Below are 25640 nucleotides of genomic sequence, written 5' to 3'. Positions count from 1 at the left end.
ATCCATGAATAGTCAATTTTTTAGCCTCGAGTAATGGTGTAATATTTAGGTCCTCTAACGAAATAATTAAAGGATCTAAGTTTCAAGTCTTAGCTGCAGCACACAAAAAATTTCTATGGGATTGGGCCAATCACGATTAATCAGTTTTTAAAAGCTGCCAACTAAAAAAAATTAATAGTCATTTTCACTGATTTATTACACAAATCCTTCCACAAAGCTAGAAGGACGCATGCAGTTAAGGGCATTGGCATGATGGGCGAGGAGAAAGAGACCTGTCTAGGGCGGATTGAAGGGATGGGATTTAAGCTGGCGCAAAGTTTTAGATGCAAAAAATCAGATATTTGGGTTTCCAACTGGGGAAGATATGGCCAGATAAGTCGTATCGGAGAGACATGGTATATGAAGTTTCAGCCAAGTTTAGACTTGAGAAAAGCAGGTGCTATCTAGGAGGAAGGCTCACTTCAATAACTAGTATTTTGGGACATTCACAGCCAAAGTTGGTGATCATGAATATTGATAAACTCAGAAGGAATATTCTGTGACCAACAAAAGGTTTCATATCGAAACCATGGCAAATAAAGTGCTGACCTAAATCCAAAGTCAATGTCGTTGTTCCTTATTTGTCATTGAATGAAGTTCCTGCAATTGTAGCGGAAGGTCTTCTACAGGAGCAATGCGGCATGGGAGTCTCTTCTCAATGGGGAGATGAGAAGAAGAGGAAGATGACTCAAGAAGACAACATGTCCAAATGTCTTTAGCCTTCTCTTCTTATACTAGCCAAGCTCAGCGAGGACCATTCTCATATTGAGTCTGTAACCCATTAATAGCTCATCAATATTAATAAACTGAGTTATTATATTCTACCCGTAATCCACATCCAATTACTTAAACCCCTTAACACACTATGTATTATAGTATTAAATCATTATGGGATTTAATTCTTAATGATAATTATACTAGGTCCCGTGTGACCGATAAGAGGAGGGTAAATTATCTTGCAAAGTAAACTCACACATTTCTCAAATTATTGGGCTTAAATAATTATACACTTAACAAAAAGATAATAGAAATAAGAAGAGTACGAGACAAACAATTTACTTGGTTTGCAATTAGAAAATTGTTACTCCAAGAAATGTAGACTTACTATGAAGATCTCCTTCTCAAACAAAACGTCGAAGGCGGAGAAGCCTCGTACATGAAAATAAAGCTTGGAAATGAAAAGTAGAATAAAATTCGAAGTACATAAGTGTGTTGTACAAAATGAAGAAGACCAGGGCTCTATTTATAGCTCACTATTCAAAACTAATCATTTGCTGATGTGGCGCGGTCCAGGTGCCTGGACCCTCTCCAGGTGCCCTAGTGAGGTAACCTCTATCTCCACGCAACGGCTACTCAACAACAACAAAATAGACTTTTTCATCTCCGGGTACCTGGACCATGTCCAGGCGTTCGGACCGATACTGACATGGACCCAAAAGTTGATTTGCAGCGTCGAGGTGCCCTTCGAGCCCTGGTGGTCCGGGCGCTCGGACGATCTAGGCGCTTGGACCAACTGGTCCAAACGCCCGAATCGGTCAACCATCTGCTGACCGTCCAACACTTTTTCTGGTCGCTTGAGTGATCTCGGCCATCCAGAATTGGGCTCATCCGAATCCATCTTCTGGCCTTCTCCTCGAGCAATCTTCCACTATGATTTCTCATCCTTCGAAAATGCCGCACGCTTCCTTCTCATTCGTCAACGTACTCTTCCGTAGCACCTCGTTCCTCGAACACACTGAGCCCGTCGACTCTTTCCAGTATCATCCTTCTCGCTAGCTGTGTCTTTCGCTCGACTTCTTGTACTCCTAAGTTCATGTACACTTAGACAAAAAGATCAAACACAACAGGACCTAACTTGACTTGATTGATCACACCAAAACTACTACCAGGTACTTGTAATTGTGTATAATTAATTCATATAAAATCTATTAAATAGAGACTTAATCCTTCCGTTTCAGCCAAGTTGAGACCTTGAGAAAAGCATGTGCTATCTAGGAGGAAGGCTCACTTCAATAAATAGTATCTTGTGACATTCACAGCTCAGTGAAATATGCATTCATGATGCGTATGTACTTGCATCTGATAATAACATCTAGCAGGCTTAGTGTGACGAAGATAAAGGTGTTTTACTTTGCCGGCACTTCACAAGAAGACCAACCACCTGAGAATGAGGTGGATGAAAATAGAAGCATTGGATGAGATTACAAGTCTTCAAATTGTTTTACTTTGTAGAACTGAGACCAGAGGCCAACTTCCTTGGGAATGCAATTGGAGTCTAAACGGGCGGAGGATGTGTGTCGGGTGATTTTCTGAGAGCAGGTCAATGGGTGAAGGTGATAACAAGCACATTATTTTGGGAATAATAATATGTCAAGCTGGGTTATGGAGGATGTCATTTGCTTCCCTTACTCTATTTGTATCATGACAAGAGACACTCCTGCCATTTAGTCTTTCTTGCAAGAAATAATAATATTAATAATTCAAATTCATTTACATAGAAACCTAGGAATAATTATTTCAGAAGACCTGAAAAACTATTCCTGTAAATCAAAGACACCAATCAATTGCAAGGCCAACATCATCTTCAATTTTTCAACAAAAAGAAGGTACATCACAGTTCACAACCAATGATCTTCTATGCCCTAGTTTACATCCCAACTAACTCCATTTCTATCACTTCATTTCTTTGCTGACCCGAACTCTGAAAACCAGCCCATAGGATACAAATCAACTCCATTTCTAATCTTCTACGCTGACCCGAACTCTGAAAACCACTTCTCGTGGCGTTCTATATCAGCACTAGATACACTCCTCTGGACTTTGGTCAGTGCCTCTTCAAAGTCGCACATAGCCACTGGGTCCTTTGAGATCTCCTCTTTCGCCATATTCTTGATCTCATCTCTTGTTTTTCCCGCAATTTTCCGCCTCATGCCATTCAAAGATGCATCACGGCACACATTAGTGAGATCATCTCCACTGTAACCTTCTGTTCGATGGGCTACCTGATCTATGTCTAAGTCTGTAGCTACCTATTTTAGTAGTCAGAAAGAACAATGATGTAAAAAAAAGCATAATAATTTGTTAACAATAACCAAAAAAACAAAATCAGTACAATCCAGGATGTTGTAGTCATAACTCTAGGCCATAAAAAAGGTAGATCCGCTACCTTAATGCCCCTAATACCGGCCCCACGGATATAACTCTAGGCCACAAAGAACTGATGAGTGATGCCTAGATATTTCTTCCGAACCAAAAACCCATAGATCTCATGGGTTTGGCCAAAGGTCCATTGGTAACTGGAGAGGTGTTTTCAATTAATATCATAAATAAAGAACTTTCAGCATTTTGTCACAAAAAGGCACGCATAGAGGGAATAGCCAACTCAAGTCCTCGCATTGTTAATTACACAACAGATACATAAATAAAAATGTAACATTCATAGCTAACACTTCTATTTTTATGTGATTTGAAATCCCCATTACCAAAAGGCATATTACATCTAGAGTTCCAAGGGCAAGAAGAATGGTCATGACCTGAAATTGCAATCTCTCAACTCAAGTTATCACTTGGTTAGTTGTTAGTTATGCAGTGGATACATAAACAAGCAATATAAAATAGACAGGGGTAACACTTCAGTTTACATGGTTCTAAAACTGACTTCTAATCTACGGCTATAATTTGTCTAGTGAGTCACTCTTCCATTCCCACTATTATTTCTCCGTCTCAGTTCCTTTCCGGAGTAGAAGAAACATCTTACAATGCTTTGCTTACAATAACAACAAGACTAACACATGTAAGCAAGGAGTAACAATACAATAATGAAAGCAATACAGATATGGCGCTCTTGACCTTCTCTTAATCCTTTTGGTCCTTGTTCATTAGCCTTCACTGGTAAACAAGGTCCATTTGCTCCTTTATTTATACCATGTTCAGCTAGCAATCAATTGTTCTACTTCAGCCTAGTCAATTTCTCTTCTATTCATAAACTTCTGCCTAGAAATGGATCCATCAGTCATCTCCATTCGGTTAGAGTTAATTGTTCTCAGCTGACTAACTACTCTTGTTAAGTCAATTGACATAACTGCTTGATCACGTAAGCCATTTAATGGCATCTGCCTTCCATTGTCAAATCTTCTTCTGACTTTCTATCGGAACTTCAATCGACTACCTAGTCAACTAATCTCGCCCCCAATAGATGAACAGTTGACTCGATCCCGAGAGAGATTATATTTGCAAGCAAATCATTCTAAGTTGACTCCATAGTTGACTCACATACCAATTGATTGAATTTAATCTTCAATTGACTGAATCATTGGTTTCAACCAGTTTACATCAATTCATCACTTAAAAGTCAAAATCTATCGAAACCTCAAATGTGAGGTCACTTGCAAACTCTTAACTCACTTACTTGCCAAGAGACCTTACCTATGGGGCTTCTTGGTTTACCAAGATGCCTTGCCTCGAGATCTTCCTTTTCTAAGAGACCCTACTTGACAAGCCATATTAACCTAACTTGAACCTTTGATCAAACATTAAAAATATTTAATCAACTTCAACCGCTTCGGTATCATTACACCAATAGTCTTCCTAATATCTTAATCTCCTCAATTATCAATCAATTGGTCAAACTTGGCCACTTGGAGCACAATTAGATGAACAATCTCTTCCTTTTTTATATTTGACAACACATTTAAGTTCAGATAATTTAATTCCATTTTCTAAGTCAATTTGGGTCAAATAAAAGTCTCTAACTTACACACCTCATTTTTTTCGTCCTTTTGCATGCATCAAAAAACAAGATACCACTTAGAAAATTTCTTATAAAACCAAGAAGAAACACTTCTAAAACCATATAGAGATCAAAATTCAAAACTTGAAAATTTCTTGATACCAAATGTAGTTGAACAAAGTAGGGTGTCACTTGTAAAAATATTTATGATACCAATTGTATAATCACTTATAAAGACAATTAAATCAAAAGCATAACCTACAAATAGATACCAAAATTCAATCTAAAATTTTCTTGATACTAAATATTAAAACATAGAAAAAATTCAACATTGAATTTGCTTCTCCCTTTGTAGGTCATGGAAAAATCTAATTTTCCATTTTGTCCTCCTTTTGGGTCATTTCCAACTCTCCTTTTTTAAAATCATTTAGCGTAACAGGAATGTCCTGCCTACATTTACCAAATCTAAGTACTTAAATGTCAATGAAAGTCACTACTTGTGATGCCAAATAATAAAAACATAAACCAAATTCAAAATAAAAATTTGATTTATACGAAGTATTTCAGAAGATCAAAAGTTCAAGTTGGAATGATGATACCAAATGTTTTCACTAAACTTGATACCAAATGGTAAATATTAATTATAAATGTACCAAATTCAAACTTGAATTTTTCTTGACACAAAATATGACTGATCCTCTCAAGGTAGATTACCCTCCCCTTTGCTTTATGCTTCTTTCTAAAGTAATTTTCTCCCTCTTAAGAAAAGAAAGTATTTTCCCCCTTAACAGAGAATTTCTCCCTTTTTTAGGTGGTTCTCCTCCAGTCAAAGTGATTTTCACTCGATTTGGCCCATTTTCCAATTTTGCACCCCAAAACTCAGATCTCACCAACCAATCACTAGCACCTTCACTCAAAGCAGTAAGCCGGTCCCTCCCACTCTCCCCAAACAGCCCTCCCACTCTCTCAATCTCTCACTCGGGTTCTGCAAATTGCACCGCCAAACCTAGCAAACCTTAGGCTTCAGCGATCATCGACCCCTCCTCCATCTTTTGTCGAGTATGGGGGTCCTTATGCCTGATTTACTGTTAACAATGTAAGAAGGAAAGTATGGATTGCACGAGAGTTGAAACACTTTTCCTTGTTTACTTGGTGTAAAATTAAAGAAAGCATGATTCCAAATCCATCAACAGATCAATTTTTCCCTTATTTTTCATCCATCCCAAATTGGGTAGAACAAACTTTCGTTCCTTCCTCTCGCAACTTCAACAATTCCAAATCTTCTCTGTCCATCCACAATTGTGCGCCACAGTGCCAGGCAATACTGTTAGCTTGCGCCGAGAAGGCCTAGCCTCTGTGATGCTGAACCCGCTACCAAGCTTGGTCTCTGCATGGACACGAGGCCTCCTCGAGCTCGGAATGGCCTGATCATGGCCTCAGTGGCCAAGCCTAGTTGTGGCCTCATGAGTCATTTCCCTTCTCTTTCCCAGTGAGTTTTTTTTGGCTCCCTTTCCCATTCTTTCCTTCTACTGTCCTTCCCAATATGGCTGATCCGTTGCTAGTCTATTTCCATTCCACTAAGAATACACTATTGATTTGTTTCCCTCCACCTACTCTTCGGGGTAAACAAAGCATTAGTCATGTCTCTACAATGACAACAACCTCTCAAGCATACAAACATTTTTTTCCTGCTAGTATTTATCTCCCTTCAGCGTATATTTTCTTAACACCATGTATGTCTCAAGGGCTTATTCTAGATTTCAATCATCTAAAGGTACATTATGATAGCATTTTGCAATGTCTTTAGTGTTAAACCTTGGGTAGAAATCCTAAAACATGTTCTGGATCCCAAATCACGAAGAATGGGTGGTGAGTCTGAGGCCACCAATTAGTCTAAACCCTAACGTGTATTGGATGACCATGTTGCAATGTTTTTGCAATGTTTTTGATGGATCTAAACTCTCCAAGTTAAAACATCCAACGCCACCGATGAGTTTAGAATCTTGCCAATAATCCATGAATAGTCTTAGCTATCCAATTTGAATTGTTTTCACCCACCAAGCATTTTTGGGCAAAAAAGCTTGATGACCCTAGAATCTCCAAATTGGGCACCCAAAATCATCAGTGAGTCAAGAATGATGCCTACAATGCATAGATGGTATCATGCATGGTTTGCAAAATCGCAATCGGGATCGTAGGATCGATCGTACGATCCTACAATTTGGAAGCACTAAACCAATTGGGATCAAGTTTTGTAGTGGAATCAGAACAGGAAAGTTGAAATCATACAGTATCTATGGAATCAACATGATCTTACATTACAAATGATTCAACTCTGATGGACAACGTCCTCGTCAGCGAAACCACAAACGTCCTTGTCGGCGGAACCACAGACAAGCGACGTCGGTGTCTTGCAAAGGGGGAAGCGCAAACTTGGGCGTTGTTAGTTTCTCACAGCAAGGACCATCTCCGACGAAACTTAGGCGTGCTAGTTTCTCGCGGCAGGGATTGTCTCTGATGGTCGTCGCAAGGAATGCATTGGGGAGGAGAGAAGAGAGGTCAAGAAAAGTTTTTTTTTTTTTTTTTGTCTGAGGAAGAGGGAGGACCGTAGGAGAGGTTGTGGTCGGAGATTTAAGGGTTCCATCTCGCGACAAAAAAAGGGGGTGATGGGAGAGGAGAAGAGGAGGCAGAAAGCTTCAGTGACGAGAGATGTGAACTTTTGGTTTTTAATTGAAACTTAGTTAATTGATGCAATTAACTTCTAACTTAAATTCCTCAAACCCTAATCCAATTATCCCATTAAAATATATATAAATTTATTTTAAATTTTAAAAACTATAAATAAATTATATTTATTTATTATATATATTATCAACCTATTATTATCATTAATATTAATTTGATTTAATTTATTATAAAGCAAATTTTAATCAAATATCAAATTATTTTAGTCTTCATTATCAATTTGATCATCCTATCAAAATACTAAATGAAATTTTAAGGGTTTTTGGTAGGATCGTACGATCCTACAATCTTATCCTAATCAATCTGATTCTGACCCCAAATCGATCTTCCATAGGATCACGATCCGACAAACAATGCCCCCACGGGCTGGATCAGCTGGTTAGGTGCCTGCAGCTTGCCACTGAAGTCGTGGGGTCGAAGGTCGCTAGTTGCACTCGGGGATAAAACTCTGGTCTGCTGCGCCAAAAATTCCTTCGACCCCCAGTCACCTATCCTGCCCAGCATTAACCGTGATTTACTCCCTCTGAAATCTTGTGGGGCCGGGGCCAGAGGGCCGCTAGGGTGGCGGTTCCACCTTTTTGCCACGATTCGACAAACAATGATCTCACGTGTCCAATTTGTAGTATTTTAACTAATCAAGTAATTTTGGACAAAAGTATTTGAAAACCCTAAACACTCCAAATTAAATTTGAAACTACCAATGAGTCTAGAATGTTACCTACAATCCAAAAATAGTCTTGGATGTCCAATTTGTTATGTTTTTGCCCATCAAATACCTTTAGCCAAAGGTGTTTAATGACCACTTTTGGCCAAAAGCATTTAATGGCCCTAATCTCTCCAAATGGGACATCCAAGGACAATTGTAAGTGTGGAATGTTGCATACAATCCATAGAGGGTCTTAGGTGTCCAATTTGCATTGTTTTTGCCATTCAAGGAGAAATTGTTCCTTGCATGTCAGTCCATATACCATTCCATTTGTTGACTAGCACACAGAACATCCTCAAAACCATGACACAACTACAATGACAAGGTTGCATAAAGATTTTTGCAACACAAATACACTGACTCATAAAGCCGTTAATGTTTGGAGAATTCTAATGAAATAGATGTTCCAACATGAGTCATTCATTGATGTTGACTTCAAGCACGATCCAAAACTTCCTTGAGGTGGTGAGGGCTTTGCAAATAAGATTTTTGTGATGTCCGACTCCTTCCCCCTTCTTGTCTATGAGATTTCTACAATATATACTTCTCTCAGCTTCACCACGATATCACAAAATGAAGAGGTATTCTATTTCCTCCTCTCCTTCCCAACTTCCCCCTTCTCCTCCTCTTACAGTGTTTGGCACACCATGTGGCTCCCGTATCAACTTACACATCTCATTCTAGTTGAACATCGAAACTCAAACTTGAAATGAATTTCAAACCTTAATTGTGGCAACAAAATATGTTTTGTGGCAATAAAAGATGTTATATGATCCTACAATAGTTGTCTTTTTTCCTTTAGATGAACCAACACCCCCACAACACTAATATTGTAAGTCCACGAAATCAACTAGACTAAATTATTCTAAAGTCTAGGTTCCTTGATATTTCGACAAGAAGAAGAATAGTCTATATACAATTGTGGCAAATCAAAAGAATGTACAATAAGTATGTAGCATTTTTTGAAACTAGATTATCAGAAACATATTTGTAATTGTGAGCCATACCTCAACTGTTCTTAGATTTATTTTTATAAGCTCCTTTCGACTTTCAAAATTAGGAAGAGGTATATATATCCTCTTTTCCAGCCGTCTCCTGCAATAGATCAATATGAGTAAAGCAACAATGAAAGTTAGAAGGGTAAGTATTATAGTTATGGATACGCAAACAGCTAGCAAACTAAGATGGATAGAAATGAAATGAAGAAATTTAGTACCAAGTACAGGGCATAAATTTGAATGCTAGTTGTGCCTAACCTAAGTGCCTCATCTATGTCCCAAGGGAAGTTGGTAGCTGCTAAGACCATCACGATTTTCCTTTGACCATCTTCACCCGTAGAGCTATTGTTAACACCATCTATCTGAACTAGAAGTTCAGACTTCACTCTTCTAGATGATTCATGCTCACCAGAAGCTCTACATAAAAGAGCAAAAACATCAGTGCAGTGCCAAAATAATTTAAATAAACAAATAGCATCTAGAGAACCTAATCAGGATCATAAATGTCACAAAAAAAAACATTACAAAATCTAGCACATAAAGGAAAAAAGAAAAAAGAAAAGTGAAAGAAATTTGTACTTTTTCACTATGTTAATTAGATATAATTATGAACTAATGCCACAGGAAACACCATGTTGAATCACCCCACTAATCCATTACTTGTACTTGACTTATAACTTGCACAAGCGAGTATTTCTATATTGGATTAGAAGTTACTATAACTACAATTATTGCATTTAAAAATCAAATAAAAGAAATATGTTTTTAAAAAAATACAATTCAATGAGAGAAAATGAGCACAAGAACAAAATTCTAGGCACACCTACCCTCTAGAATTGCAGAGAGAATCTATTTCATCAATAAAAATAGTGCTAGGAGCATAGGCTCTCGCAAGTTCAAATAGGCAACGCACCATCCTTTCACTCTCTCCACGCCATTTTGAAGCCAGTGTAGCAGAGGAAACGTTGAAGAATGTTGTGCCACATTCTGTTGCTACAGCCTTTGCCAAAAGAGTCTTTCCGGTACCAGGTGGACCAAACATAAGAACTCCCTTCCATGGCCGTCGAATTCCCTAGGCAGGAAAAAATAATTGGGTAATCTCATATCAGTTAATAGTAAAACTCAATCACATATAGCATACTATTGAACTTCTTTGTTGATAAATAGTTGATCGACGCTGCATAATGCAAATGCCATAATATTTCAAGCACTCTACAAACTCTCAATTGGAGACTCCAAGCTCAACTCTGCAAGTTCCAGTTTCCACTTACATAAAATTGGAATGAATCCAAAAAAAAAACGAACAACAACAACAACGAATAAGGGTTATATGAGAGTACACATTTGCATGATATATAAAGAGCTTTGCCTTGATCATGAATAGATGTTTCACAACAGGAATTAGATCAGTTGATAAATCATGTGTTTGTGGTTTTTACCATAATTGGGTTCTGGCTCCTTAGGACATAGGATACAATTCTTTTAGTTATAATATACAAATATTATGAATATTTTAGGTGTCAATATGACATCAGATGTGATTACCTGGAAATACTCAGGCATCCACAGAGGAAGAACTACAGCCTCCTCTAGGAGTCTTTTGGCTTCATTTAGTCCTGCAACATCATCCCATCTCACCCCAGGAGTCGTCTCTAAAACATCCCTTTCAAGCATTGCAGCTAAATCTGCATCAGGCCCTTCATACTGTCCCCTTTTCAATCTTCCGTCTTCTGCATCACCATTCTGAAATAATCATGATAATCAATGATTAAAAACAATGCTAAGGAACAAAGGTAGTAAAAAGACACAAAGTACTAGTAAGGGGAAATGGTTAAAGAGAAATAGAAAGATTACAATAGTGCAGTTTTAATTCTTGAGTTATCAAAATCATATAATTCACCATTTAAATTGCAGGGTTCAAACTGTATGGGTGAATCATTTGTGTCAAGAATCAGTCTGATTTAATACAATTTGGACCAATTCAATATCAATCATTTGATTTCTAATTCTGAACTTAGTCATTAATTAGGTCTACTCAAGCAAATGAATAGTTTCCCACAATAAATTTAGGATTGAAAAAAAATCTCATATCTTATTATATTTGATGATTCATCTTTGACCCTTCCACATTGTATCATCTTCAACCTTTACACACCAAAGGTTGCTTATTTGACAACAACTCGTTGTTTACGACCCTTCACTCAAAATGTTGTTTCTTCAATAGCAGCTTACCATCCTCAACCCTCATTGGACATCTCTCAAGAGGTTGAGTTCACCCGAAGTTTCAATGACTTCTTCCTCATGCGTCTTCAACCAAAGGATATCTCTTGGCATTCATCCTCAACGATTAAACATTGACTAGAGGATGTCAATGTCAACACTTGTATTTCTTGAACATACTCAATAATTGAGGTGAATATAGGAAGTCTTCCAATCCTCATCCTCAGCAACCCTCATAGACATCCATATTCCTTGAGCATCTTCGACCAGAAAACATGCCCTCAAGAACCATAAAACACCATTCTCTCCCATCCTTCATCCTCAGCAACTATTGTGACTAACTTGTTGACCAAGATTAGAGATTTCTTGATGCAATCATGTAACATGCAAACAGCAATGATTGATAATCTGTACAGAAATTTGTTCGCTACTATTTGTATTTTCTAAAAGCTTCCGATTTCCTGATCCTGATCAGTCTTATTAATCGCTCCAAAGTCAAAATCCATTTATCATTTTGGTGGAGGAACTAAAAAGTCATAGTTATAAACAAATCCACAATTGACTGGAAGAAAAATGGGCCTCATACTTGCCTTATTTGGAAAAGGGGATTGAAGAAAATCATACAACTTCATCAATAGCAAGCTAGAAAGAAGGGGACAATAGATTCTTGTTTATCATGCATGTAACATCATGAATTTTATCATTAATGCCACCAATTAAGAAACTAACACACAGACAATTAAAAGTTACAGACAATTAAAAAGTTATGGCCTACTGATGTGATTTAAAAAAAAAGGTTTCAATTTGAAATTTGTAAAATAGGAAATTTCATATTTCAAAAGAATTAAAGAAAAAATGTTGATTAACATGTTTTCTTCACAAAAAAGATCGCTGTATAAAATGCTCTCAGAACCTCATAGAAATGAGTTTTTAGTTTAATAATAATCTTCCCTTATAAGTTTTGATTATCTATGTGATATATTATTTTGCCGTGTCAAATTGTTTACACATGGTGTCGCATCAGAATTGAATCCTAGTTCGGTATTTTGATAATTCTTCTTGTGATCTCTCTCCTTGCATTCTCTAATTCCACGCCCTCACCTAACATTGTCCTTTCCTCCACATCCTTGCAACACACGGCAAGGACTAATCCTAACCCGTGCCTCTTTGCATCCCACTGCACTTCTATGCCAAGGAGAAGAAGATCCCTCCCTAATTCAATCTATGTCACCCCTACAAGACAAGAAGACCTTCTACAACCCTCATTGATCAAGATCTGAAAACTCAGTTCAATACTGGTTACTTGATAGTATCCCACCGTGCCCAGTGATTTCCCTGCCAAGGAACTGTAACAACCCTCATTGATCAAGATCTGAAAACTCAGTTCAATACTGGTTACTTGATAGTATCCCACCGTGCCCACTGATTTCCCTGCCAAGGAACTGTAACCAGTTATTCCTGTTGCTTCCACTCGCATCCATCTCACCAAGTGCCTCATCTAAAAGTGGCCCCTTTCTATCTGCATGAGTAGCCCATCTCCACTTGTTCCTCAACTTCTTCACAGTCAAACCTTATCCACAACTGCAACCCTCATCAAATGCTAATCTACCCTCATTCGTCCACTTCCAATCCAGAGAAGAGAGCATGCAGCGCACCTCCTCAACAGATCCCTTGCGAAATTCATCCCTAAGGCCACACGAAACTCCACTTAGAACTACTCTGCTCTGACTAGTGCCTCAACTTAACTAGCACTAGGCCCAACTGCTCAAGTCTAATGCAGACCTACAGTTGATCCTTCTTGATCTACAATCACAGTTGCCAACTTATTTCCCCATCTTTTGATGCTAAGAGAATTACTTGCGCGTCGTCACTGTAACAACCACCACCCTTATTGTTTTAAAACTTATTGGCACCATAGATGGTGAAATCAGCTGGTACCAATACAATCCATCTAAGTTTTAATGCCAATGGGCTTCTCATAAAGCTTGAGTAGAAATTTTAATATATATATATATATATTATTGTAGAAATTAATTACCACCACCACAACGACAAATCCTTCGTTCCACTAAGTGAGATCAACTATATTGATCCTCCTACGCCAGAACTAAATCCTCTACTATGTCATCTTCTATATTTAAATAAATTCAATCATATTTTATTATTCCTAACCGAGTCTTCTTTAGTCTCCCTCTTTCTCGATTAATACATTAATACATGTATTTATCATGATCTCATATCGCCTAACTAAGATATTTATTAACCGCCTAAGTACAAATCTATAACAAGAAGGCACCTTGTTTTCCTCTACTTAAGGAAATCTATTGTAAATTTACAAAGATTGAGTGAAACCACAACAACAACAATCAATCTTTATCCCATTAGATGGGGTCGGCTATATGGATCCTTTTACGCCATTAGACTCTATCCCCTACTATATCATCATCTATATTTAAATAAATTTTATCTTATTTTATTATTGCTAACCAAGTCTTTTTTGGTCTACCTCTTCCTCGTTTAATGAGCATGTTTGTAATAGTTTCACATCGCCTAGCTGAAGCATTTATTGGTCATCTAAGCACATGCTCGTACCATCTTAAACGTGTCTCTCGAAATTTTTCCTCAATAGATGCAATTCCGACTTTTTCTCTAATAATCTCATTTCTTATTCTTTCCATCCTTATATGTCCACACATCCACTTTAATATTCTTATTTCTACAACTCTCATCTTCTGCTCATGTGCTCGAGATATAGCTCAACATTCAGCTCCATATAACATAGTAGGTCTAACTGCTGTTTTGTAGAACTTTCCTTCAAGTTTAAGAGGTATTTTACGATCACATAAAACACCCGACACTCTCCTCCATTTTAACCATCCTGCTTATATCCATGTAAGACATCTATCTCAATCTCTCCGTCATTTTGTAAAATGATCATAAATATTTAAAACTCTTAATTGTAGGCAACTCGTCAGCTCTAATTTTAACAATTGTCTCATTACGTCTAATATTACTAAACTTAAATTCCATATATTCTGTCTTTATTCTACTAAGCCTAAAACTTTTTCCTTCTATTGTTTCTCGCCAAGATTCTAGTTTTAGCATTTATTTTTTCACGTGTTTTATCTACTAAAATAATATCATCTGCAAATAACATACACTGCAATACTGTGTCTTGAATATGTGTTGTGAGTTCGTCAATAATTAGTGTAAAAAGATAAGAACTTAGAGTTGACCCTTGATTTAACCCGAAATGCTTCAGTTACTCCACCTAAAGTTTTTACTCTGGTCATTACATCCTCATACATATCCTTAATTAGTTCAATATATGTTACGCTAGCATCTCTCTTTTCTAGAATTCTCCATATAATTTTTCTTGGAATTCTATCAAACTTTTTCTAAATCAATGAATATCATGTATAGACCTTGTTTGTGCTCCCGATATTTTTCAATTAGTTGTAAGAAGATGTATAGCTTCTATTATCGACCTTCCAAGTATGAATTCAAATTGATTTTTGGTCACCGTGATCTTTTTAATTTTTTTCTATTACTTTTACCAAAGTTTCATGATATGATTTGTACAATTTTGCACGTCTCCCTTATTCCTATAGAAGAGAACTAGATTACTTATCCTCCATTGATTAAACGTTTTTTTCATTTTCAATATCATGTTAAATGATTTTGTAAGTCATCCAATACCTTATTTCCATAGGCACTTCCATACGTACATCAGAATATCATATGGTCCAAAATTATTTTCCATTGTGCATCCCATTTAAAGTTTATTCTAATTCTGAAGTTTGAATTCTACGATAAAAATTTAAATTTCTATACTCATTTGACTTACTTAAATTACCTACGTTAAGTTGGTCACCTAAAGCTTAGTTAAAAGGTTGATAAAAATATGTTTTCCACGGTTCTTTTATTTCTCCATCGTTTACTAGTACCCATTGCATTCATCATTGGATAAGATTTGTTGTCTTCCTTTCTCTCACTTTAACTATTCTATAAATGTCTTTTTCCTTTTTTTTAGTATTCAATTTTTAATATAATCATTCAAAAGTTTCATTTTTTGCCTTATTCACTACTTTCTTAGTCTCTTTTTGGCTATTGTATATTTTTTTAAGTTTTCCTCGTTCTTACAAATATATAATTCCTTATAAGCAGTTCATTTTTCCTTTACTTTCTCTTGTACTTTCTCATTCCACCACCAAGATTCTTTACTTAGTTGTGCATATCCCTTTGACTCACCGAGTACACTCTTAGCTACTATTTTCAACTTTAATACCATCTTATCCCATGTCATATTAGAGTCACCATATATTTCACCTAATACTTGTATTTCTACCTTCTCTTTAAATATATTTTGCTTCACATCATTTAATTACCATCACTTAATTCTAGGAGTCATATATATTTTTTTTCTATTGATATTATGCTTGAGGCGTATATCGAAAACTACTAACCTATATTGGATGATTAAGTTTTCTATAGGGATGACCTTACGATCTTTACAAATCTTTCTATCCCTCTTCTTAACCATAAGAAAGTCAATTTGCGATTTATAATTTATTATTCTCACTTTTGAACATGACCAAGTGTCCTTTTTTCTTAAAAAATGTATTAGCTAATATAAGGTCATATGTTATCGCAAAATCCAATATAGTTTTTCTTTCTCCATTTCTCATTCCAAACCCATAACCCAATATACCCTCTCATATTCCTCATTTTTCACTCTAATATACTCATTTAGATCACCTCCTATTAAAATTATTTTATTTGGCGGAATATTTTGTAATACTTCATCTAGGTCGTCCCAAAATCTTTATTTGATAGCTTCATCTAATTCTACTTGCGGTGCATATATGCTAATTACATTCATAGTTTCTTTCGTCACTATTATCCTAAGAACTGTAATTCTATCTCCTTTTCTAACTACTCCTACAACTTCATCTTTTAACGAACTATCTACAACAATACCCACTTCATTTCTTGTTTTACACTTTCTTGTGTAGCATAACTTAAAACTGGAGTTCTCTATCGTCGTTGCCTTTTCGCATATCCATTTTGTCTCTTGTACATACAAAACACTAATTTTTCTCTTAATCACCGCATCTACTAGCTCCATTCATTTACAGTGATATTTCATATTCCAAATCTTCGACTATTAGTTTTCTTATAATATCTGTTCTTATCCAACCTATGGTATGAGAATTCATGGTTATTTAACACTACACATAAGTTCTAATAGAGATGTTACAGTCGGACCCTGCAACGCGAACTTTTGCATATTTAGCACTACACTCGAGTTCTGGAGATATAGCGGTCCTTACCGAAACGTTACAATCAGATCCTGCAACGCGTTCCTTCTGGGGAACAACCTAACATTAGCACAATAGTTTAGTGAATTCATTTATCGAACCTTTGATATACTTTAACGTTGACTTGCAACCTAATGCAACCCTCCTCCTTTATCTGAGCTTAGGACCGGCTATGACTGGTTTGTCATGGGCGAAGTTAAAGATTGAGTGAAACCATGGTTTAAAATTTCATTCCGTATCGAGAGAGAAAAAGGCTGAATTTAACGTTCCACCCGCTGCTTGGCACCACATGCTGCCATGGGGTGGCGAAGGCAACGGCGAACACGCGACAGGTGCGTGATGCATAACATATTATGTTAATAATTAAACTTAGCATTATAATTTCAATCAACTCCTACTATAATAGGAATAATCTAAATAGGCTTAATCAAAGACTAATATAACTATCCCATTAATTTAATATCTACACATATATATATTATTTATTTTGATTTCAAAAATATATAATAAATTTTTTATTTATTTACTATATAGAGGCATCTCGTGCACCGGACTGCCCTTTTTTTTTATTATATAGAGGCATCCTATATTTTTTTTTCTTTTTTAACTTTTTTTTATATTTTTTATATTTTAAACTTTATAATATTTAGATTAAATTTTTTATTTTAATTAATATATTTTATATTTAAAAAATACCGGAATCATATGGGCACATACCGAAACCGTATCATTCGGGTTATGAACCAAAACTCCGATACGGCTCGAGATTTTAAATCATGAGTATAACCTCAGGTGTAAGAAATACTATGGAGAGTTGTGGAGAGTGAATACTAGTCCATACATAAAACAATAGTTGAAAAATATATGAACACAAGTTTAAATAAACGTAGATTATTTAAAAAATAGAGCATATATTAAAGATAACATCAAAAAACTATTAAATTTAGAAGATGTTTAGCCTAATTCATTTAATATATCCATAAGCATGTTTTGTGATAATTTAGTCCTTTAAAAAATGCCCACCGAACATAATGTAATATTCCTCCTAAGAATGAAGATCATTTGATTAAGCCACAAAATGATTATAAAATAACCTCTAAATGACTTGTATTCAATCCCTAGTGACATAACCCTAGTAGAACCCCCTCATAGCTTGACCACTTTCAAAAATGTTTAACATGTGATTAATCATAATCTAGTCTTATAAACAATACCTCCTTCATTCTATCTTAAGAGATAAATAAAAATAAACAATAGGGGTAAGGATGATAATTTATCCAACTTTGATTAAGATTCAACTCAACCCAACCTAGCTACCTCATATGTAAATGGGGCAAGGATAGAGTAACAACAACAACAATCAAGTCTTATCCCACTAGGTGGGGTCGGCTATGTAGATCATTCTTACGCCATTGAGCTTTATCTCCTACTATATCATCATCTATACTTAAATAAATTTATCTTGTTTTATTATTGCTTTGCTAACCAAGTCTTTTATGGTCTTCCTCTTCCTCGTTTAATATACGTGTTTATTATAATTTCACATCATCTAACTGGAGCATTTATTAGTTATCTAAGTACATGCTTGTACCATTTTAAACGTGTCTCTCGGAGTTTTCCCTCAATAGATGCAACTCCGACTTTTTTTCTAATGCTCTCATTTCTTATTTTGTCCATCCTCGTCCACACACCCACCTTAACATTCTCATCTCTACAACTCGCATCTTCTGCTCATGTGCTCGATTCATAACCCAACATTCAGCTCTATATAACATAACAAGTGTAACTGCGGTTTTGTAGAACTTTCTTTTAAGTTGTAGAGGTATTTGATGATCACATAAATACCCAACGCTCTCTTCCATTTCAACCATCCAGCTTGTATTCTATGTAAGACATCTTTGTCAATCCCTCCATCATTTTGCAAAAATGATCCTAAATATTTAAAGCTCTCGATTCCGATCAACTCGTCATCTTCTATCTTAACAATTGTCTCATTACGTCTAATATTGCTAAACTTAAATTCCATATATTCTGTCTTTATTTTACTAAGCCTAAAATCTTTCTCTTCTAGTGTTTCCTGCCAAGATTCTAATTTAGCATTTACTCATTCACGTGTTTCATCTACTAAAACAATAATATCTGCAAACAACATGCACCACAATACTGTGTCTTGAATGTATGCAGTGAGTTCGTCCATAATTAGTATAAAAAGATAGAGACTTAGATTTGATCCTTGATGTAACTCTATCTTTATTGGAAATGCTTCAGTTTCTCCGCCTGAAGTCTTTACTCTGGTCGTTAAATCCTCGTGCATATCCTTAATTAATTCGATATATGTTACGCTAACACCTCTCCTTTCTAGAATTCTCCATATAATTTTTCTTGAGACTCTATCATAAGCTTCTTCTAAGTCAATGAATATCATATGTAAATCTTGTTTTTGCTCCCGATAATTTCTCTTGGGACAAGGATAGAGCAAAAAAAATACATAAATGAGATAGGATGGGCATGGGATAAAATTTATGCTCCCAAGATCCACTTTCTCAGCATAAATTTAATTCACAATAAACACATTTTATAAATAATTAAATCTATTTTCTTTTAGGTCTTTTTACCCCTACCCCAAAAGTGATGTGCATAAAAAATGGAATGTTGTAAAGATGAGGAAGAAGAATCAATTCCATAATCCGACTTGCTTCCTAGAATTAAGAAACCTGCATAAAAATGTTGTTGGAACCCCAAGGTTGTTTTGGTGTGATCAACAAGTTAAGTTAGGTCCTGTGTATTTAACCTTGTGTTTAAGTGTGCAGGAGCTTAGGAACACAGGTAGTCGAGCGGAAGACGCAGCTAGCGAGAAGGACGGCGTGGGAGAGAGCCGACGAAGAGTACACCGCGGACGAGAAGGAAGCGCGGTGGTTCCGAGGGACAAAAGCGGAAGATCGCTCGGGAGCAAGAGACGCAGCTAACGGAAGGTCGACGACCGAGGGACTAAGATCGGATGAGTCTGGGACGAGAAGGAAACACGCGCAATTCCGAGGGACGAGCCGAGGGAAGCACGCCGAGAAGTTGGGTTCGGTGAGTCCTTTCCGGATGGCGAGATCACCCAAGCGGATCCGGAGTAGAAGACCCGGACCGAGCCGAACCAAACCGGAGCGTGGTCCCGGATGAAAAAGTCAACGTTGGTTGACTTTGGGCTCGGCGCCGAACCCTTCCGCACCCGGACCAAGATACCGATCGAGTCAAACTCGATTCAACGTCAGATAAAATTTATCCCCAGTATGCCGGAACCCTTCCAGCGCCCACCAAGGCTATAAATATAGCCTTGGTCCGTAAGCTCAACAACTTAGAAATTTACATTCCAAACACTTGTGCTCTATTAGCTTTCATGCTTTCACTGTAAGAGGCTTCTCCGCCTGAAGGAGATATTTTAGTGCACGTTCATTCCTTGGATTAACAACCTCCTTGGTTGTAACCAAGTCAAATTGTGAGCCTCTTCTTTCTGCTTTTTATTTACTGTTAATTTACTTTATGCAAGTGTTCTGTTAAAAAGTTCGAGAAGGGTCTTTTCTGTTTATTTTTTTCAGGCTATTCAACCCCCCTTCTAGCCAGCCCAACGGTCCTACAAATGCTAGATGCCCTTTTGAAATTGACTAATCAATTATAATCATGTGTCCTTTTTGTCATGGATCTAGAGCTCGTTATCTTAGGGGAGTTAGCTTCTAGCCTACTTTTGACCCATATTGAGATTTCATTGAGAAAAAAAAGTGAGCATGTAGACACTAGGAAAGAGATTATATTGAGTAGGAGGATTACTATAAAGTAATTATTATGTAGTAAATTGTGTTATACATTCATAAACTTGAATTGTCTCATGAAAGCTATTGTAGAAAAGTTACTATCCAATTTGTTTAAACATTCAAGGAAAATTGATTCTAGTTGCCAACTTATTCAGCATTAGTTCAATTTTTTATCAGAGAATATATTACTGTAAAGAGATATTCACGCCACACTACTTATATTGTATTTGTCATAGGCCACATGCTTCTTTAGATTGGTCCTAATGGTCGGATCATCAACATTATCATTTCTCTACCCATCATTGTTATGCAAACACCTTTCTCACCCCGTGATTAATCATCTCATTTTCTTATTCATTAGAAAGGGTGGTCGATAGAATAAAAAAAGTTCATCGAAGATCATAAAAAATAAGACATGTCTATTCCTCACTAATTGGAAGGGACGTGTAAATAAGAAGATAATGAACATATTATGTTCCTTTAAGGTTATGATAAGTTTTAAAATTTCGAAACATGTTGAAGTTTAGATATATGACCGAAATTATACGGTTTTGATATCGTATCATGCCAATACAATTTCGATACTTTTTAAAATATACAACAACAACTAAGTCTTATCCCACTAGGTGGGATCGACTATATGAATCATTCTACGCCATTGGGCTCTATCTCGTACTATATCATTTATATTTAAATAAATTTTATCTTGTTTTATTATTACTAACCAAGTCTTTTTTTGTCTTCTTCTCCCTCATTTGATGTCCTATCCCTCATTCCTCTCCCTCATTTGATGTGCACATTTGTCATAGTTTTAATTTGCCAAACTGGAGCATTTATTGGTCATCTATGTACATGTTTGTACCATCTTAAAAGTGTCTCTAGGAGTTTTTCCTCATTAGTTACAACCTGACTTTCTCTCTAATATTTTCATTTCATATCTATCTATCCTTGTATGTCCGCACATCCACCTTCATTTATTGGGCTATATATATTAATTAAAATTATTTTTATTAATATTTGATTATTATAAATGCTTATTATTATATTATATTTGAGATGTTGAATGCTAATTTAAGTTTTGATATTATCTCGTGTTTGATTGTATTGAGTAAAAGTAGACTTAGGTTAACTGAAGTCCATTAAGAAGGTTTAAGTTATATTTAATTTAGATATATTTTAATAAGTTTAAAATTAAATCCAATTTATATATAAAACAATTCAGTTTATTAATAGTAATATATTTTATAAAGTTAGAAATTATATTAATTTAAATTTGTTTATCTAAGAAGGGAAAAAGATAATCATTTTTAAAGAAGTTAAGAGGTTTTGTTTTTCCTTTATTTACCATAAGAGGTAGTTTTTTCTCTTTGTTTATTTTGATGGAAAAAAAATAATGAATGGAAGAGTAAAAATATTAATAAGGAAGAAAAAAATTAATGGAGAAAAGAGAAAAAAAAAATTAAGAAGGAAAATTTTAATAGGAAAAAATAAATAGTTGTTTAAAAAATAAAAATAAAATCAACCTCTAAAGTTAAAAATAAAACACAAAAAAAAATCACCCACTGCGAGTGCTGCGACGTGGAGGGTTGCACCACCCTCCACGTCCCTGCGATGGCCGCTGCAGGGGTCGCGGCACCCTTCGTGCCTTGGCGGAGGCCACTATGAGGGTTGCAATGGCCTTGTGGTCACAGTGTTGGTATTGTGTCGATTAGTGGGTGGAGCAATAACCATTCATGTCGACCGGCATGACACGAGATTTAAATCCTTGGTTTTAACTCGTATCCTATTACCTCACACAATGAAAAGTATGTCCAGATTTAAAAATGCTCACAACTCACTTAGACTAGAATCCTACTGGATAAAGGAGAATAATGTGGTTTAAAATTAGAAAGTATAACTTGAAATTTTGAAATTGGGAATATTATATTTCATATCATTTTAAGAAAAGAAAATATTGTGTAAAAAGGCATTATTTTGCTCCTACCAGTCTTTACAAAATGGAAAAAAATTCAAATCATGTTCTTAAAAGAATAAGTGTTCTATAAAAGGCCCACAAACCCCCACAAAAATGAATTTCAGTTTAACAATAAATCTATATATGTGAGTTTTAATTCTATATGCAATAGATTATTTATCTAGTGCGATTGTTTATCTTGCAGCCACTTCATCTATTGTTCAAATATAAAGTACCTGAGAATCAGCCTTGATAGAGTTTGATTTTCCTTTCTTCCCAACAAGAGCTGATGATCTTGCATTTGAATTAATTTTGCTTATGTTAGAATTAGCAACACGTCCAACCATTCCCGACTTAGTTGAACCACGCGCCCATTTAGAATCTTGGTTGGGTTTTCTCATATTAGAAGTAGCACTTCTTGTTGGTTTTCTACTATGAGAGTCTCGGCTTGGTGGTCTCCAAACATCAGGATCATCTAAGGCACCAGAAGATGTGGGGTACTCATCCAATGGCTGGAAAACAAAGGAGGATCTAGTGGATATTGGGGGTGAAGAGGACCTCCTTGTCCCTGGCATTTCCTTGAAAGTTCTTAATTCCACATCCAGTTGTTTGACGACTTCCACTTCTTCAAAAATAGCTTTCTTACAGTTCATCCATTTTGCACGAATTTCAGTATCATCTAAAGTATTCAGATACCTGTAAGAGAGCATTCAGAAAACTTACTACTATTCCAGGACTCAAAATTCAAAATGAGAACAGAAAATGCACTCTCCAAATATCTAAATATTTAAAAATGCTGTGTGCATTGTTATATAAGAGCAACTTAATTGATCATGATGGGGAAAAAAAACAATCTCACAGAATTAAGACATGATTGTTCATACTCCGAAAGGCACATTGAAACAACAAGAGGAAGTAACAAAAACTGAACAGATTACTAAAAAGAAACAAAGAAAAGCTGAATTGTAGCCCCATAGCCCCATAGAAACTCAAATTAAAGATAAATGCCGCATATTCACTTTTCTGTTTTCTCATGGTTCACGGTTCTGTGTTCTGTTTTGTTATTTTTCACAAAGAAGAGAGCTTGGGTAGGAAACCCTATGACACATAACATGATAACGAATAAGAATTCAAACAGAAGTATCGTGACCACTGCTAAGCCAATCTTTCTAAAGTGAATCTCACTGCACTAATTACTTTGTAACTACTGCCTGGTATCTAGTCTAGTAACAAAAACTAAAATCATTTACAAGTGTGGCGAACAATCTATCTAATCATGGATTCATCTTTCTGTTCTAACCTAATGTGCCAAGAACCATGCAACTGGGAAACTAAAAGAGGTGACAACTTACAAGGTCACGCCAGGATTAGGCGAACGGAAGATCCTCAATATCGTCAAAATTAATTAGAGAGAGAATATCGTTATCATATCGTGCAGCAGGGCTCGGAAGGGCGAAAGACAAGGACGCTTACTTGTTGATTTGGGCGATGGCGCCGTCGAAGAAGATGATGGAGGTGTCGTAGAGGCCCTCAAGCGCGTACTCGCGCGCCAGCTTGACGTGATCTTGAAGGACTGCTAGAGCTGACGACATTCTCAGATCTGTGTCATCAGAAAGCTTGTTAGGGATGGAGGAGGAGAAGAAGAAGAAAAGGAAGTCGATCGGCCGATACAAGTACAAACTTTTAAATAGGTAGCGGTGGTTGGTTAGTACTTCAACATTTTTTTATTTGTTAATTTCAATATTTGCCAATTAATGAAGAAGTTTCTTAAATTTTTATTTCCAATTTTTTATAATTTTAATATGTAAAATATATTATAATATTCATTTCTAGTGAATTCTAAATATTTATCTTATTTAACTTTGTAAAATCTACTTTTTAAAAAAAATATTTAAAAAAAAAAAACACCGTTACCTATCAGTGATTTTAGCTCTTAACAGATAAAAATAGAAAAAACAATCACAACTAAAATATTTAGTTAGTTTTATTTTTGTAGTTGCGGTATTCTGAACTTCTTAAGGAAATTTCACTCTGACAATCAAAATTATTTTAGTTATATTTTTATATTTTATATTTGGCTTTAAAATTTTAAATAAGTTTGCATGTACTTTATGTCAATTTTAAAATTATCATAAAAATTTTAAACAAATCTAGTATTTATTTTAAATGTCAGTATTAAATTTGTCATTCACTAAATTTCAATTCATCATCTGCCGTTAAACTATTGGCATAAATTTATCACACTAAATTTATTTTCATAAATAGTTAAATTGTTAAGATAATAAAATTCTAAGTTAATAATGGTGTCAAAATCAGCTTTCCAACTCCGTTACTCTATTGACTAAACAAGCCTTTAATTTGTTAATTAGACATGTTTAAAACCAACTACAACTCATGTTAGAGATTTTTCTATAGTAGAATGATAACTTTAAGAACACGGACTAGTTAGATTGACCTACATAAATACTTTCTGATTTATTGGTCGATAAGTTCATTAAATAACTAGATTATAAAAAATATATATTTAATTTTAGAGGTGGTTAATGATGACTTACTTCCATTGGAATGCTTCTCGTACCCAAAATGAAATTTCTACTGAGGAGTCGCCTTCGTAAAAGAAGATTCATTGACCCTTTTTTTTATAAAGAGAGAAATGAGATTAAAAGTTAGATACTCTATTGTGGCTAGATAACTCCCCTATGAAGTACATATTGTAGATTTATAACATATCTCTATACCCAAATTTGCTGCTCTGCAAAACTAGAGGTCAGATCTTCTGGTCTAAGATCTTCTGGACCAACAGAAGTTCTACAAGCTCATTGGTGGGGTGAGCTGAACCCCACTTGTTTAACAGGTGGGGTATAGTCCACCCCACCAATGAATGAGTAGGGGTTCAGGATTAGTCCAAGGATCTTAGACCAGAGGATACTTACTCACAAAACTAACTTGTTAACATGAGCTTGCATTCTTTAAATAGATGCATACAAATGGAGTTTAGAATATTCAAATCCGGAAGGTAATGCGAAGGTGTTATATAGATAAGAAGGTTAACATTTCTACTGAGGTGGTGCGGAGAGTAGAGGAAAAGCTGAGTCATTTCCTGAGTCCATATGACCTCAAATACCAGTAGC

General features: G+C 35.7%; 1 protein-coding gene across 2 annotated transcripts; it reads right to left on the bottom strand.

Moving 5' to 3' along the window:
* Positions 1 to 2482: 2482 nt before the first annotated feature.
* On the bottom strand, positions 2483 to 24170 carry LOC122006996 (katanin p60 ATPase-containing subunit A1-like). Of its 2 annotated transcripts, none has more exons than XM_042562730.1 (7): positions 23983 to 24170; positions 22746 to 23205; positions 10763 to 10960; positions 10045 to 10289; positions 9436 to 9634; positions 9227 to 9314; positions 2483 to 3068 (listed from the first exon to the last, which is right to left on the bottom strand). In XM_042562730.1, exons 1-6 carry the CDS (start codon positions 24099 to 24101, stop codon positions 9276 to 9278), a joined length of 1260 nt encoding a protein of 419 aa, XP_042418664.1. In that variant the 5' UTR covers positions 24102 to 24170; the 3' UTR covers positions 2483 to 3068; positions 9227 to 9275. The 2 variants fall into 2 exon arrangements, with proteins under 2 accessions (XP_042418664.1, XP_042418663.1); XM_042562729.1 differs by having other exon boundaries at positions 9476 to 9634.
* Positions 24171 to 25640: the final 1470 nt, after the last annotated feature.

The sequence above is a fragment of the Zingiber officinale genome, chromosome 7B (genome assembly GCF_018446385.1).
Source record: "Zingiber officinale cultivar Zhangliang chromosome 7B, Zo_v1.1, whole genome shotgun sequence".
In the NCBI taxonomy this organism is placed as follows: domain Eukaryota; kingdom Viridiplantae; phylum Streptophyta; class Magnoliopsida; order Zingiberales; family Zingiberaceae; genus Zingiber; species Zingiber officinale.
Note: the sequence above shows the minus strand (reverse complement) of the source record. Positions and strands in the feature narration are given on the sequence as shown.